The sequence below is a fragment of the Ananas comosus genome, linkage group 18 (assembly GCF_001540865.1).
Source record: "Ananas comosus cultivar F153 linkage group 18, ASM154086v1, whole genome shotgun sequence".
Taxonomy (NCBI): domain Eukaryota; kingdom Viridiplantae; phylum Streptophyta; class Magnoliopsida; order Poales; family Bromeliaceae; genus Ananas; species Ananas comosus.
The window spans coordinates 10,345,314-10,361,485 of NC_033638.1; the positions used below are offsets into that span (position 1 = coordinate 10,345,314).

At 37.8% G+C, this 16,172-nt stretch overlaps 3 protein-coding genes across 7 annotated transcripts; 1 reads left to right on the forward strand and 2 right to left on the reverse strand.

Annotated features, from left to right (window-relative positions):
- Positions 1,528-6,024, reverse strand: LOC109724295 (UDP-glucuronic acid decarboxylase 6-like). 4 transcript variants are annotated; one of them, XM_020253070.1, is made up of 14 exons: positions 5,867-6,020; positions 5,535-5,613; positions 5,282-5,396; positions 4,946-5,032; positions 4,092-4,179; positions 3,786-3,877; positions 3,543-3,607; positions 3,348-3,436; positions 3,148-3,225; positions 2,941-3,034; positions 2,768-2,834; positions 2,568-2,631; positions 2,379-2,419; positions 1,528-2,086 (listed from the first exon to the last, which is right to left on the reverse strand). In XM_020253070.1, the coding sequence occupies exons 3-14, from the start codon at positions 5,366-5,368 to the stop codon at positions 1,895-1,897; spliced, it is 1,044 nt and encodes a 347-aa protein (XP_020108659.1). In that variant the 5' UTR covers positions 5,369-5,396; positions 5,535-5,613; positions 5,867-6,020; the 3' UTR covers positions 1,528-1,894. The 4 variants fall into 4 exon arrangements, with proteins under 4 accessions (XP_020108659.1, XP_020108656.1, XP_020108655.1 ...); XM_020253067.1 differs by having other exon boundaries at positions 1,638-2,086; positions 5,282-5,423; positions 5,867-6,021; XM_020253066.1 differs by lacking the exon at positions 5,535-5,613 and having other exon boundaries at positions 1,638-2,086; positions 5,867-6,024.
- On the reverse strand, positions 8,155-11,478 carry LOC109723978. Of its 2 annotated transcripts, none has more exons than XM_020252534.1 (5): positions 11,098-11,478; positions 10,199-10,364; positions 9,861-10,081; positions 9,077-9,187; positions 8,155-8,809 (listed from the first exon to the last, which is right to left on the reverse strand). In XM_020252534.1, the coding sequence occupies exons 1-5, from the start codon at positions 11,284-11,286 to the stop codon at positions 8,723-8,725; spliced, it is 774 nt and encodes a 257-aa protein (XP_020108123.1). In that variant the 5' UTR covers positions 11,287-11,478; the 3' UTR covers positions 8,155-8,722. The 2 variants fall into 2 exon arrangements, with proteins under 2 accessions (XP_020108123.1, XP_020108122.1); XM_020252533.1 differs by having other exon boundaries at positions 9,011-9,187; positions 11,098-11,475.
- Positions 14,197-15,155, forward strand: LOC109723979 (cysteine-rich repeat secretory protein 55-like). The gene has a single exon (XM_020252535.1). The coding sequence runs from the start codon at positions 14,375-14,377 to the stop codon at positions 15,119-15,121; it is 747 nt and encodes a 248-aa protein (XP_020108124.1). The 5' UTR covers positions 14,197-14,374; the 3' UTR covers positions 15,122-15,155.

Here is a 16,172-nt window from a genome sequence, read left to right on the forward strand (position 1 = left end):
GAAGAACTAATCATTTCGCATATGAATAGTTGGTTTATACTCTAAAATCTGAACTAGAATATCTGAGGTTAAAGCACTGTTTTTTGCGAAAATTGTGCATATATCGATCATTGAGGAGTTTGACCACATTATTTGGATGCACTGTAGTCTCCAATGGTTAAAATGGCCTTGGGACATGTCACGAACCTCGTCAATATTAGAGCCCAATTATGTTTTGGGCCCTATATCAACGTTTATCGGATCCAATTAGGCCCAAGTCCAATGGTTCTCTTCGTAATTTGTGGCCCTTTTAGGCCCGTTATCTAGAAGCACCATTGTTCGTAATCTCACGGTGAAAACAGCTGGCACCGGTTTCTCTTTTTCCGGTAATAACGCGAGAATATCCCTTTTTGGGAACATTACCAAAATGGAAAGAAACCGAAAAGCATTAGCGCAAGAGAGAAACAGGGTTTAATCTCTTGTTTTTAAAAAAAAAAAACAAAAAAGCATCTGGTAAGTGAGAGTTTCTTTTTTTCCTTTTAATTTTTCCGAAGCAATCAGAAAATAAATTACTTTTGTAGTTGTTTAATACCAAAATAAAACCAGATATATAATGTGGTTTAAGGGACACTTATGTAAAATATTATTGCATGGTTTAGGAATCACAATTCACAAGTGAGAATGTAAGGAGTAATAACAGAACGAAAAAGGCAAGAAAACACATATAACGAAGTTTAAGAGGAATATAACGAAGAATAGTAGAACACTAAGATAGGATTATGTATGATGTGACAGCATAGGTGGTGAATTATTACATTTAGTAATCCTTCAAAATTTATCTGTTTTTTATTTTGCAGAAGTTGAAGCCACCTGCATATATTGTAAATAATTTGCGTAATTTAGTTTACTTTTACTCCAACATTTTCATTTATAGACAGAGACTGAATGTAGTGAGTGCACAGAAGTTCACTGGAAGTGTTTAAACTGACGAAGTAATTTGATTGCTTCGATACTTTTTAAGATTCATTCATCTCATTATAAAAAAATATTGCATGCGTATAAACGAAAGTTATCCCCGCTATTCCGCCAAACGGGATCATTTTTTGCCAGGATATTTTATTCCGGTCAAAGCTTACTATTCCCGGTTATCCCGGAATAGCAAGCTTTTTACTATTCCACCATTTTGGTGGAATAGTACTATTCCACCATTTTGGTGGAATAGTACTATTCCAATGCTTAATTTCAAATTTAATTAAAATTATAAAATAAATTAAAACTAAATTATATAAATATAATATATTATATATTATAATACATTATTTTTATTATAAAATTATTAATTGTACTATATTAATACATATTATTTATATTTNTAATATAAAGAAAGAAATAATATTATTATTTTTTATTTATAACTATCCATTTTAATTCTTATTCTATCTTATCTAACCAAACGTTATTTTTCTTATTCCCATGAATACCCTAATTTTCATCCAAACGCAAAATTGATTTAATCCAACCAAACGATAAAGGACTGAACGCTAATCATTAGTCATATGGAATAGTAGATTAACAAACTGGGTATTAACTAACTACAGGTTTCTCGAAACAAAAAACATAGTGAAATGTAGAACTGATAGAAGAACTATCAAAGGAGATATATAGGAATAGCAGGTGCTGTTATAACCAATTCCAAACAAGGGGGAAGAAAATCCCAAAGCACAGGAAACAGTTTTTGAGATCACCAACTCCATCTGTAATCGTAAAACCTCCTTTAAAGAACTAAGGATATCCTAGCGATGTAATGTGTTTATTATAAAAACCACTATCCAATAGCTTATTGCGATGAAGCCTATTATGGTGGCGGAGGACGGCATAATGTGCTGCAGCAATGTAGTCCGCGGAACAAGTGGGTTTATTTGTTGGTCTTCTTTGGCACACCGAGCCGCAGCCGGAAATCATCTTCCATGAGCGGCAAACCCTCGCGCAGGGTAATCTTCGGCTCCCATCCGAGTAGTTCCTTGGCCTTTGAGATGTCCGGCTTTCTCTGTCGCGGATCATCAGGCGTGTTCTCCACTGTCTTCAGTGGTACATTCGGGTCAATCAACTGAAATTTACACGAACAAATCATTCCTGTTATTCAACCTTTGGAGTTAAACCATCAGATGATTTCATTGTTCTGATGATGGTGAATGAATGAAAACTGAGTTATGGTACGATACACAAGGAAAAACCATTTAGTTAGTTAACTTCGACTATTTCTCGATTCTTTTATTAGAGTTTAAAGTTGCATTCCACAGTGATTTTTTTTTTTCATTTTTTTACGCCAATTGTTTTCAATATTCTGACATGCTTTGCCAAAAATTAACTACGTGAAGAAAAGGATTAGCGGAACTAACCTCCTTGACAGTTTCAGCAAGCTCCATCATGGTGAATTCACCTACAGCATGTTAGAGACACCAATAAGTACTAAGGGATTAAATTACTTATAATGCAGTCCCCATTGAGATCTCATCAATGAGAGCAGTGAAGTATCTTAGCAACCAAGAACAGGTCAATCAGAGTGCAAGTCGAAGAAACAATGTTACCTGGGTTCCCCAAGTTAATAGGTCCTGTGTTATCCCCTTCCATAAGCCGAATAAGGCCATCAACCTAAGCATGGTGAACAAGAGTGACGTAATATTGGAAGGAAAAAAAAAGAAGAAGTGATGAATGACGTAATATTGGGAGAAAAAGAAGAAGTGATACTAGAGACCATAAATGAGATATTCAGAAAGGGGATATATACCATGTCAGAAACAAAGCAGAAGCTTCTAGTTTGTGTTCCTGGTGCTTGAACAGTCAAGGGTTCACCACTGCAAAATGACAAAAAGACATAAGCACGAAGTCTAAGATAAGTTTCATAACTTTGCAAAGCTATGCAGAAAAGAGTCCAAAAGGAAAGAGAAAAGTAGAAATTACCGCAGTGCTTGAGCTATGAAGTTACTCACAACACGACCATCATCAATGTTCATGCGTGGTCCATATGTATTGAAAATCCTAGCAATTCGGATTTCTGTGCAAAGAAGAAGATTTTCATTAAGTAACACATATTATTTGCTGCTGTACGTGAATAGTAAGGGGGAGCAGAAAATTCGCAGTAGGTTTTAATTCTAGAGAAACTTTTACCTATGCCATGCTGCCTATGATAATCAAACATCAAAGTCTCTGCCACACGCTTCCCCTCATCGTAGCAGCTCCTAACTCCTGCAAACAGGAAAAAAGTCAACAGTTAGAGATACTAAGAGAAGTGTTATTTAAATACTCTTTGAGGAAAATATATAGAGCATAACACAAGCTATATAGCTACTTATACAAATTTGGCATACCAATGGGGTTGACATTGCCCCAGTACTCTTCCTTCTGAGGATGCTCAAGAGGATCACCATAAACCTCAGAGGTTGAGGTAAGTAAGATCCTATGTGTGAAAAAAGAAAAAAAAAAGAAAAGAAAAGAAACAAATAATAGCAGATTTATAGATATCATCCTAGAAGAAGTAAAACAATGAAGGGGAATATTCCTACCGTGCACCAACCCTCTTCGCAAGGCCCAGCATATTTAGTGTGCCGATCACATTGGTCTTTATGGTCTGTAGCACCAATTTTCAACTTATCAGCCTTATTTAAGACCAATTATTGATGGAAAACAAGTATTTTCAGGTTGACTCTTAGAATTTGACTGTTGTATAATCCTTCCTTCAGTGATAAAACAACACAATGCATTTTATCTGTATCATAATAATGTTATTGGTAGGGAATAATACACACCTTCACAGGATTGTATTTATAAAATATCGGAGAAGCAGGGCAAGCAAGATGATAGATTTGATCAACCTCCACTAGCAACGGTTGCGTAACATCTGAAAGACAAGTAGAAATAATATTGTTATTCTCAAATAACCCTAACATAAAAGTGCATTGCACACTCAGAAGAATGCAAAAGGGATGCGTCAACAAATGCTCCCAGGGCATCCATCCACGAGAAAGTCCTTGTTAAAGTCTATAATTTGGTTTGCTGGCCATTCATTAATATGAACAAAATCAGTTGCTTCAAAATGTGAACATATGAATTACCATGTCGGATGAGCTCAAATCTTGGATGGCCAATCCATTTTCTAAGGTTGTCTTTCGATCCAGTGAAAAAGTTATCCACGACAATGACCTAGATACATTAAAGATGGAAAAACAAGTGAGTGCAAAATATTAAGGAAGAAAGGACTGTAAAACAAAATACGATGCTTGGGCATTTCAACCAATTTTATAATTTCATTGCAAGATAACATCCTTTTCGAGATAGTCAATTACTAAGGAAGTTAAATAAGAAAGATTTGGACCAGTCATTCCACAAACTTCCGATGAGTGTAAGCCAATTCTTTAAGGTGATGATAAAATCAGGATTAAAAAAGAAAATAAAAAAGAACAGTGGAAACTGTATATCAGCATCTCAATACAGATCCATGTGCATCATAGACAGAATTTTCTACAAAGGAAATCCAAAGCCAGTTATATCATTATATGGGAGTTAGCTGTCGAGAAGAAGAGATGACCATGTGCAAGTGATCCAAATTATTTATGATAAAATGGATCGATTCTTAAACTGAATCTACTGTCCTGAAGATTCAAAATTACTACGCTTCCGAATATGCTAAAGGTCAAACTCTTAAGCCCCAATTATTAAAGGAAAACCTCAATACACATGGATTTACGGTAAAACTTGCTTCAACATCCGAACATGCCCTTAGTGAAACCCTACAAATTGTTGGATGTGCCACATTTGCTTGACAAGAAAGAACAAAAACTGTTTCTTTACAGAAAATTCTATAGAATTCTCGAACATAACCGTCATATAATACTGATAAAAGTAACATTTTCTAATGATAAGCATCAATATCAGTAGGAAACCATACAAAACAAAAGAAGATTAAGACCTCATGCTTTTCATTCTCCATCAACTTATCCACCAAATGGGACCCAATGAATCCAGCTCCTCCTGTAACCAGTATCCGCAAATTGGCCTGTCACAGATGGAGAATATATGATAAATGAGAAATCAAAGCGATTTTCAGATCATCCAGATCCACTCCTATCCAACTCGAATTCATGCAAAATAACAAACTTTCTAGCTATAGAGATCTAGCTTTGCAGATAGTTACTATTGTGTGTGAGCATGCATGAAAGAATAATACACATAGACATTAGAAGTTGCTTAATATGGAAATCAATATCAGAGAACTATAATTGGGACCATACTGAATAAAACTTACCTGGAAAAATTTAGAGAAGCGGAGAGGCGACGGGGTCGGAGGCGGCCTCGTGATCTTCTGCTCCCCATTTGCCGATTCCTTCGCCATTGTTGCAGCTTCTTCTCAATCAACAGATCTGCAACCAAGCCTGATCTCTTTAGATCTATCTTACATTGAAACAAAATTCAGAAAATTAAAAAGAGAATTGCAGTAAACAGTCCGAAGTTCTGATAAAACTACTATCTCTAAACATTAATATACACAAAATACTCACAAATGGTACAAAATCTCTTTGTTTAATCTGAAGAGAACAAATCAATTCACTCACAACAAGCCCCTTCAGATCCGGGACCCTATATATACCCAATGAAAACCTTACCAACCGGAATAATTAATCATCAAACCTCACACACACACACACACACACACACACACACCAAAAAAAAAATCGCATATATTTATTCGGGGTCGACACAAATATTACGCTTGTAATTGAAGCAAAGGACAACTCGAGAACGATGCCTCAACGATTCGAGATCTCGACTTCAGATCCAAATCTATACCTTAACTAATGATTAAAAATGCGAAAAAAACACAGGAAATTACCTTGATTGATGAGGAGATCTCTAGGGTTTAGTAAGCAATTCGATGGGATTAAGAGAAGGGGAAATGTTCGTTAACGTGGGGAAAGTTGGGGATTTTGGATAGTATTGATAGGTCGTTTTAAAGGTATCCGAATTTTTTCTGCATAATATGGACATATGGTAATAAGTGTAGTGCGGCTAAAACCGATGAGCTGGAGCCAAGGAGTATCATTTGACCCACCGAGTGGAGCGAACGGCTGAGATGATTCCCCATAGTATTAGTGCTTTTGATGGAGACCGTTGGATGAGTAAACTTATCTGATGATGACATCGACCTACTAAGAAGAAATTGTTGCATGCACCTGGTGCACCATGCACCAGCTCACACTTAAAAATTCTATAAAGGATGCAATTGAGAATTTAAAATTATATATACTCGAGCATTAAGTGGGAATGTATGATAAAAAAATACTTTATTCGTTTCAATACGTAATAAGACTTTCTTAATATCACAATGAGTCGATTACAGTATATTTTTCTTAATCCTACTATAAAATTGAGAATTTTTTTCGCATACTAATATTAGATGTGCCTTAAACCAAACAAGCTATATATATTAAATTTCAGGCCTTTATTATCACATATCAAATGTGGCTCATGAGATGCACGCGTACACCAGGCGCAGCAGGCCGTTTCTCTTTAGTTAGTACGAGTATGATGACGTGGATTAAGATCCATCGTTCATCTAGTCGCACCAAAGGCGAATATTATCGAGGATCAATTTGTAGTAGGAAACAGATCCTCTATAACTCATGTTTCACAAATTTAGTTCAAGAGGGTTTATGTTACTAATAGGTTGGGTATTATTTTGGTTGGTGTGATTAGACATTTAACGAAACACAAACAACAAACAGGATAGTGCCACGTGTTCTGATGGAGCAAATGATGATCCTATAACGTGCGACTCGTAAATCGTGGGGTTTTAATATGGAGATGTTTTCCAATTGGGATCGTGCATGGAGGTGGGCGCACGATGTTGAGCTCCATAAATGAGTTGTGCAAATGATGTTAGGTAACATGACGTATTAATAATTTGTACGATACTGGTCGCAGTGGGTCAAGCTATGTTTTTTACCTATGAAGAGGACTCTGTTCGACACAGCTTTAGCCTGTTTCTCTATGTGGCCTATTTGTTTGCTCCTAAATAATTTAGAGGTAAAAAATAAATTTTAACTGAACTAAAATTCAGATAATTATTTTTTTAATTATTTTTTGTTAAAAAATTAATTACTTTAGAACTGTAATTAGTTTTAAATTTATTTTATTGAAATTTTCAATACTATACTAGCATATGAAAGATGGAAAACTTATAACAGTTAATTTTTTTTTTACTATTTTTCTTTCGTAATTGATTTTGACGCTATTTAAGACAAAATAAATGATGATATTTTGAAAAGGTGTGGAAGAATTTATTTACATCAGACCTAATAATAAAAATAAATGTTTACAACCAAAAAAAATTTCAACCTATTTTTACTTTCAGTAAAGCAAATATACCATTACCACATCATTTAATGGGGGATTGAAAATGTTTGTACTCCCGACTTAAATAATATCCCCACATTTTTTCCAACGAAAAAGAATAATAAAACAACTGTGCCGCCCACCTTGACCTGGTCAAGCTTTTCGAAGTGTCTGAGTATTAGAAACACAAATAATCCGATAGTCAATAAGTTTTAAAATCCAAAATTTTTCCTCCAATGCGAAAGAAAAATAACTTTCCTAATTACTCAATGTAGAATCTTCTATAGAAAGCTTTGAAGATGTGGAAAAAAATATTGCTAGAAAGCTTTGAAGATGTGGGAAAAAAATTTGCTAAAAAACCTGTCGTGCCTTTTGTTACGGCTCCACCGAAACACACACTTCATATGAAGACAAAATTTCTTATTTCGTAAATACAAGCTACTTCACGGACTCACAGTAGTTATTAAGAATCAGACACGTTACCACTTTAGTTTCACAAAAAGCCTTTCACATCAAGAGCAAAATGGAGCAAATGGAGCAAACATGTTACTAAGCGAAACTGCATGTGTACTTGGGAAAAACAAAGATCTAATTCCTTCAGGTTTTGGTAGACCAATGAATATCCAGCGATCGCAGTAGTATAAAGAAGTGTTATTTTAACGTAAAAGCAAAAAAGATCCATGGGCCACAATAACACAGCCATGCCTTAAAATATTCTGGGAATACTTGCTTGTGCATCAATTTTAGGTACCACAACTCACATAATCATCAGATGAACCCATTCACTCCCTTCTAAATGCCAGGCCAAGATCATTTATTTCGGCCCAAGTCCACACCAACGGTTACAACATTAAAAATACAACACAACGATCAGCAGTCGAGTCCAGGAAAATCAATAAAAGACTTGTATTGGGTCTACCGACTAAAATTACTAACTAAAATACCCACATTATGAAGACATAGATCAGGCTAATAGCTTAGATGTAATTATAAGATCATAAAGCAACAAAATATGATAGCTTAGCTGAAACAATAATTGATCACATTCTTATACTTCGCATTGAAGCCACTACTTACCTAACTCGGTTAAATAAAGCAAAAATAATACAAATGCAAAAGACTATTACTGCAACAAGCGGATGGAAACAAGTCGACTGATGTAAATTACAAAGCTCAACTCCTCTTTAGAGACACCTTTCACCAGTCGTACCTGATCAGGATATATAGGGGACACGGATGCCGATGAGGACGATTGGCATTTGGCATTTGGCATTTGGCATTTGGCGTTATTATACTTTTGGTGCTTATACTTTAAAATCAATAATACAACTGCTTAAGGCGGTTTTTTTCTTTTTTAGAATATGTCTGGGTGGAAATGATTTGGAATCGAATTGGCCTCCTGTGCCTTTTGTAGATGTACCTTTAGTGTATAGTTGGTCATCTGCCAAATGAAGTACCCATTAGTGATTCAGATGATAACAGACCAAATGAACTCTAGATAAAATGCATTGAAATGAAGCTACTTCTCTACCTAGCTTCATTCCTATAGTTAAAATTATTCCACAAGAACAGCTTTATGGTTATCCACAGCATGATAGTGGTGATTGGCAATTCTAGAGTCCTATGAATCATTTTTAGTTACCTCAAGATTACGAACTTGCTCTTGGTATTGGCTTATAATAAGCTTCAATTGTTGCACTTCCTTTACCTTCTCCTCATGCTCCAAATTGCGTTCATGCTGAATAGCAACAGCTTTCTTCAGGATTTGGTTGTCTCGTATTAAACATTGCAGCTGCTCCTTGAGAGAATTAGCTTCATCCTAATCACAATTAGCCAAGATAAGAGTAGATACTATTAAAGGAGCAGAAAAAGTTGAGCTTCCGCACAAACCCTTCTAAGAATGGAGATAACTAGGAAGTTTAACCCTGCAAAAAAGATATGAACGTATATAGCCCTTTAAAAAAAAATTTCTAACATTCATAATATTACTTAAAAAAAGCTACTCTTTAAATCTTTTTTCTTATATAAAACCAACTTCATCAATTGCATGACTTGCCAACTTCATAAGAGATTTTGTTTAGTACTTTGGCCTATTTTTTTCTTTTCCAATTCAAATTCTTAGATATCGGTGCTCAGGAAGATGGACTTATCTATTCTTGTCATTGTTGGTTAGCTTGTGAGTCTTCTTAGGAAAAAGAAGTGAAAAATTAAAGAGTAACTAAGATGTTTTCATTTTTTGTTGTCAAATAAACGATATAGACAGAGATAGCAAGTAGTATGCATTCCGCCTGCACACTCCATCAAATAAACTTGAGTTAGACAAAAAAAGGGAAACAGAAGTGCTAAACAAGGCAAAAGGGTCCATTCTGTAAGAAAATGCACCTTCAAGGAATATGTATGAAATTTCATATTTTACAGGGGAAATATGTAAATAAGCAAATTTGCAGGGACACACAGAGTCATGTACATAAGCCTCGTATAAGATTATCTACCTCTGCTGATGCGGTGGCATTCTCAACAACATTTCTTTCAAATGCTTCCAAGAATTTCATAGCACGGCCTCTAACATCATCCCAATCTGAGGCATTCATCATTTCTTGGACAAACATATCAACCCAAGCAGCCCTATTCTGAAGCATACTCTCTCCAGAGTTCACATTCACAGCATGAGTGCTTTCCACATGCTGTTCAGTTCTCTCTGAATTCATACCACCTGGGGTGTTCATAGATAGAAAGGGCATAAACTACGTTACATACAAGGATACTGCATAGTTTGGTATCATCAGATTCATCAATAAACCATCTAATATTTTAAAACCAGTTTTCTTACTATCAGTAGGATTGTCATTTGGCATGAGCATTGAGTTAAGTGCAGTTAAATCATTAAGACCAGTTAAATCGTTCCTAGCAGCACCATCACCGAGGCACAGAGCGTGGAGGCTCTTGATGGCATCATCTATTTTGTGGTCATGGTTATTTAGAACACTCTCGATGACCTACAAAATAAATTCAAGTATCAAACCAATAATCATTAACAAATAGGATAATTTAATTCAGAACTAAAATGAAACTGCATAGGACGCAATTATCAATGAACAAACACAACAGCATCCCAAAACCCAAAGCACTAGCGAGGGCATCACTTGCTCGACAAAAAATATTCAGACATAGCTTCAATCACGTACAACATCCAATGCAGGACCTAAGAAGATGATAGGCACTGGCTGATAATCTGACAAAAGGAAATTTAAGTGAAAAAAGAAAATGGCATTATAGGAAAAGTGAATGAGCTATTGTTCTCAAGTCACAACAACTACACGATACAAAACAGATCCTAACTACATCAAACACCATTACAAGATGACTTCATACACACTTTACTGCGATTTCCAGTAAATGACTTCAATTTACAAGCAAGATAGGTAATTCTCACTAAATTAATCCTATCAATATACTTACTCAAAAGGGTATCTTTCCCAATTATGCAAGATCTAAAGAGACTAAATGTAGTTTTTGAAATCGCAAAAATTGGAAGTAATTGGGAAATAAACTACACATATGTTCCTACACTTCTCAAGCTGAATATCTCTCACTCGGATTTCAAATCAGAAAACTAACATCAACATACAAATCACAAACCAAACAACTTGATTCAGAGATTAATTAACCAAATCAACGAATCGAAATCGAGGTAGAAACAAGTGTATTCATATCAAATCGATGACTTACCTCCCGATCCATGGAAGGAAACAAGCTGAGGAGAAAGGAGACCTTATCCTCGGATCCGAGGGCCAAATCCGGGGATCGCACGGGGGAACCGTAGCGGGAGCAGCGAGGCCTCTTCGCCGACGAGGACGGCGAGGGCGATCCGAAGATTTCCTCAAACCCTAGGCGCTTCCCGCAGACGCCCGCAGACATGGCAGGCAAACCCTAGCTCGCCACGCAAAACCCTAGGGTTTCGATCGAATCCGAGCGCCCTAACTCCCCCGTCTTAGCCAATTTCTCGCCCCCTCCGCCCCCTTATGTTCGTTCGCCGCTCCCTCGTTATTCTCCGCAAAACCCTCGTGGTTTGATCCGAAACGCCCCCTCACCTTTTCGTTCCATTTGGTTCGTTCTTCATTTACTTATCATGCGTAGCTCAACGAGGCGCGGTTTCCATGCAGCGGTTATATGTCACGGTTGCTGGGAAGGTGACAGGTCACCGCAAGTGGAGCCCACGGTGTGGGCCCACGTCTCGGTATACAACGTTACACAGGGTTATCCCTATTCCTCTGACACGCGGCGCTGCGGGGGTTTGTCGTTTTGTGTCTCGAAGGCCCGATCAAGTGATCACAGCCATCCGTGTTTTAACAGCTGAGATCGCAAGCTGAGTATCCCCTGCTTATGTCGTACCGTGCATTGTGGTGGGGCCGCGTGCTACGCATTGGGCCGGATACTGGGCCTAGGACCCATCCGTTATCCTTACAAGTCCAGAGGTATTGATAAAAGTTTTTTTTTTTTTTTTTTTTTTTTGGTTGGGGGTGAAAGAAACCCTATAGGCCACATCCATTGATCAAAGAGTTTCATAATTACAATGATTTCTAAGCTTATGAAGGGATCCCTCCTTAGCACTTTTTTCCTTTCTTTTTTCTATTTATTAATGTAAATAATTAATTTTGTTTTTAATGTCTTCTACTCATAATGGCAGTGATATGGAATAGCACACTGTTGAGAACCTACACTTTTCCTATTTCAGTTAGATTATGAGATCAGATGTAATATAAAGCTTAAACTAATAGGTGAAAAAATCAAACTTAAAAAAGGTTAAATAATAAAAAAAAAAACTAGGTGAAAAACAAAAGCGATGTACGTGAACCAAACTGTGGTATGTATTTTATTAAAGCGCTTGAGTCTACTATTAGGTTGATAGGTTGAAAAGCGTCGATCTCACGTCATATATAAATCAACATTTCGATTTTTATTTGATATGAGACTAATATATATCCTCAACCAAACTTAGTGTCTAATGTACGTAATAATATTGCATGATCCACATAAGCCATGTAAATTAAAGCTTAAAGACAAGGGCAAGTACTTGATGAAAGATGCGCGTGCATTTCTCTAAAGGAACTAATTTATTGGATATTGAAAAATTCGAAACAAAAGTGGGAAATTAAGCAAAGAGACAATCTAAAATCAACAATTTACGATGTTTCAGATTGGTTGGGACTAAACCATTTATGCAGTTTGGTTTTATTATCAACTAAATTTTTGGCACTCACATGGGGAGGGAGCTTAAAACGCACAAAAGGTAAAAATGTCTACATTATGAACCAATCAACCATGCATGTTAATTTAATTAGTTCGCCTACCACTATATTGAAAAGCAATGTATGCAAGAATTGGTCCGAACCCCCAATATATATATATATATATATATATATATAGAGTAAGGCTACTATGCTTTTGAAAGTACGGAGCCCTCCATACTTTCAGGTTATTTTTGATGTTGCGAATTTTGAATCGTCAATCGGCTCCGTTAAACTTGATCTAGAGTATTTGAAGTACCTAGAAAATAAATTTTATGATTTTTCGATATCGTTTGCCTTGTGATCGAAGGGGCTCAAAATTAATAATTTTAATGGTCGTAGTGAGCTGTTTGCAAGTTTAACAGTGTAGAAATACCCAAATCACGTAAAATTTTGATAGAAAATTCTTTATACTATATAAAACAAGATCAATATCTTTGATCTAAAATTTTAATGTCATCACGTTTTGTAAGATTTTTATTTTCAGCCGTTGATTTTGAGCCCCTTNAGAGAGAGAGAGAGAGAGAGAGAGAGAGAGAGAGAGTGAGTGAGAGAGAGTTGAGCTAGGATACTTCTACAAGTACCAAAGAGGTGGTGCTTTTGAGTTTTAAGGCATTGGATGAAAAAATATAGGGTTGGGATGATGATGGTAGATGGTGGTAGGTGGAATAGTGTTTGATCCAAAGGCTATTAATAATCAAGGAGTAGATCAAAGGACTAAAAACTTAGAAGCACCAAAGAGGTGGTGCTTTTAAAAGAATTCTAGCTCAATTCTATATATATCACTACAACAAAAACAGTCTATAGCGACACTTTTAAATGTCGGTACAGGTTAAAAAAAAGTGCTGCTGGCTAAATTACCGACACTTTTAAAAAGTGTTGCTATATGTGGGGTCGCTAGGTATATAGTGACAGCTAAAGAGTGTTGCTATAACCTAAAAAGAGTGCTGCTAATTTATCAATATTTATTTAAGTATTTAGCAACCGCCGGAACTCTACCTCGTTCGCTACGGTGGCGGAGGAGGACGAGAGGAAGGGATCTTCATCTAGGATTTCAGTCGATTGAGTAAGGGAAGAAGGGGAAATGGTAATCGATTTTTTTTTTCTTTTTCATTTATGTTTTTAATCGGGCCGAATGGGTTGCGTGGGGTGGGTTGAATAAAGTAACCTTTTATTTTTGATTAGATTAGACTTTATATTTAGGCATTAGTAGATTTTTTTAAAAGTTTTGGTATAAATGGGACACTCACACAAAAGTGTCCCAAACACGTGTCCCTATAATCTAATTCTGTTGTAGTGTATATATATATATATATTATAATACATATCATGCATACTAACCTAACATTATCATGTCAATTAGTGTGGGCTGTGTTCTCTCATCTTTTAAAAAAAGAGAGTCATATTAATCTAGAAAATTGACCAAGTTCGTAGCTCTGGACACTAGCTATTGCTTAACATGTCAGCCACCATAAACACCCATCTCGAATTATTAATCCCATGCATACAGATCTCTCTCTCTCTCTCTCTCTCTCTACTCATCAAAATAGAACCAATCAATGGTCAAATATGACTGGGACAATGCACCATTCATTACTCAATCCCTATATATACTATATACAAGTAGCTCAATATGAATCATATATATATAGTGGGTGCACAAACACATAATTAAGCTTACACATCGATCCAAAACATACCAAATATAATATCGAAAAATGACATCAAAATACCATGATCTCCTCCTCAGTTTCTCTCTCTCCTTATTGTTCTCTTCATGTTTCTCTGCGGGCCCAATCGCCCATTACTGTGGCAAGGGCTTAAACGACACCAACGGTAATACAACTCTCTCTAATGATATCAGCTACGTGCTCGCAGATCTCGTCGCAAGGGCGTCGGCGGGAGGCTTCGCGATCTCCTCCTATGGAGGCGTCCGCAGCGAGAAAGTATACGGGCTCGCGCAATGTAGGGGCGACGTGGACGCGCGCGACTGCTCCGCGTGCCTCGCCGACGCGGCGCGGCGGCTGCCTGCCACGTGTCCGGGCGAGGGCGACGCGCGGGTGTGGTACGACTACTGCTTCGCGCGGTACGAAGTCGGCGTCGACTTCGCGGGCGCCGCCGACTTCGGCCTCGCCACGATCCTCGTCAACACGCAGAACGCCACGAATCCCGAGGCGTTCGACGCGGCGGCGGGGACGGTGATGGGGAGGGCGGCGGCGCGCGCGGGCGGGGCGGGGGCGGGGTTCGGGACGGAGGAGGAGCGGTTCGACGCGATCGACGTCACGATATACGGGCTCGCGCAGTGCACGCGCGATCTCCAGCCGTTGATGTGCGCGCAGTGCCTCTCGTCGGCGGTGGGGATGCTCCGGGAGTATTGCAGGTTTCGGCAGGGGTGCCAGGTTTTGTACAGTAGTTGCATCGCACGCTACGAGATTTATCCCTTCTATTTTCCTCTCGATATATAAGCGTGAGGGTTCCTAGTAAAACCATAGGGATAGTGTGACGTGTGCGTTTGTGTTTTTGTGTTATCATTATGACATATACTTCATGTACGAATTGCGATGAATAAAAGTTTAAGTTTCTTTGGTTATGACAATGCATGTGGGACATATTTTATTTGGGCTGTGCATATACTTGGTTGACTTGGACTGGGCTTAGTTGGGCCGATGCGGGCCATTGATATCTCTATATATCTACTTAATTGGCGAAGGATACTTGAACACTGTAGGAGAGAGTCAAAAAGACCAACCAAGTGAAGCCAACGTGGAAGCAAGGGAGATGGCCATGGCGTGCATGGACGCCACCTCTCTCGCATGTCGCTCGCTCGCTCGCTTATCCCTTCATTTTGGATTTGCGCCTCTCCAACAAGTAGATGAATTTGTAAGTTCATAGCCATCTGGGATCATATATAAAGCTAGGATAAAGATGAAGAGAGGAAACAGTTAACGTACAGTAACCTTTGATTTGAATGGCGCCGACGAATCTGAGCCCTGCGTTCGCGTACACGGTGGTGTACGTGAGAGACGTGGCCAAATCCGTGGCCTTCTACTCCGCCGCCTTCGGCTACAGCGTCCGCCGCCTCGACGACTCCAACATGCAAGTCTCTCGCGCGCGCTCTCTCTCTGATTATTTATTCTGTTATAAATTTTGAACTCCATCCGTACGTTAATTTCGACTCACGTAATACGTCTGTGCGATGCACGAGTACAAAACTAGCTAGCTGAATACAACAATAAATAATAAAAAAAGAAAGGAATAATTAATGAGATGTGCGTAGGTGGGCGGAGCTGGAGAGCGGGCAGACGACGATCGCGTTCACGGCGGTAAACACTTTTTTCCTTTTTTTTTTTTCGCCACTAATTCTCGCTAGCGGGTGGCAATTGGTTGAATTGGATGGAAGGGGACAAAATAATACCTGATATATCCCTAACAGAAAATTATATGCTGTAAATAATTTTTCAAAAAAGATAAAGATTGTGAAAAAGAATGGGAATTCAAAAGCGGCTAAAAACTAGA

What these genes read in the sequence shown, in the direction of transcription:
- LOC109724295 (XM_020253070.1), bottom strand. Translation starts at nt 5,368, where the DNA reads ATGGCGAAGGAATCGGCAAATGGGGAGCAGAAGATCACGAGGCCGCCT. An exon ending in GGGCAATGTCAACCCCATTG is followed by an intron (nt 3,226 to 3,347) that starts GTATGCCAAATT and finishes TCCTGTTTGCAG; the next exon opens with GAGTTAGGAGCTGCTACGAT. An exon ending in TCATAGGCAGCATGGCATAG is followed by an intron (nt 3,035 to 3,147) that starts GTAAAAGTTTCT and finishes TTCTTTGCACAG; the next exon opens with AAATCCGAATTGCTAGGATT.
- LOC109723978 (XM_020252533.1), bottom strand. Translation starts at nt 11,286, where the DNA reads ATGTCTGCGGGCGTCTGCGGGAAGCGCCTAGGGTTTGAGGAAATCTTC. An exon ending in AAATGACAATCCTACTGATA is followed by an intron (nt 10,082 to 10,198) that starts GTAAGAAAACTG and finishes TGAACACCCCAG; the next exon opens with GTGGTATGAATTCAGAGAGA. An exon ending in ATGCCACCGCATCAGCAGAG is followed by an intron (nt 9,188 to 9,860) that starts GTAGATAATCTT and finishes AATTGTGATTAG; the next exon opens with GATGAAGCTAATTCTCTCAA.
- LOC109723979 (XM_020252535.1), top strand. Translation starts at nt 14,375, where the DNA reads ATGACATCAAAATACCATGATCTCCTCCTCAGTTTCTCTCTCTCCTTA.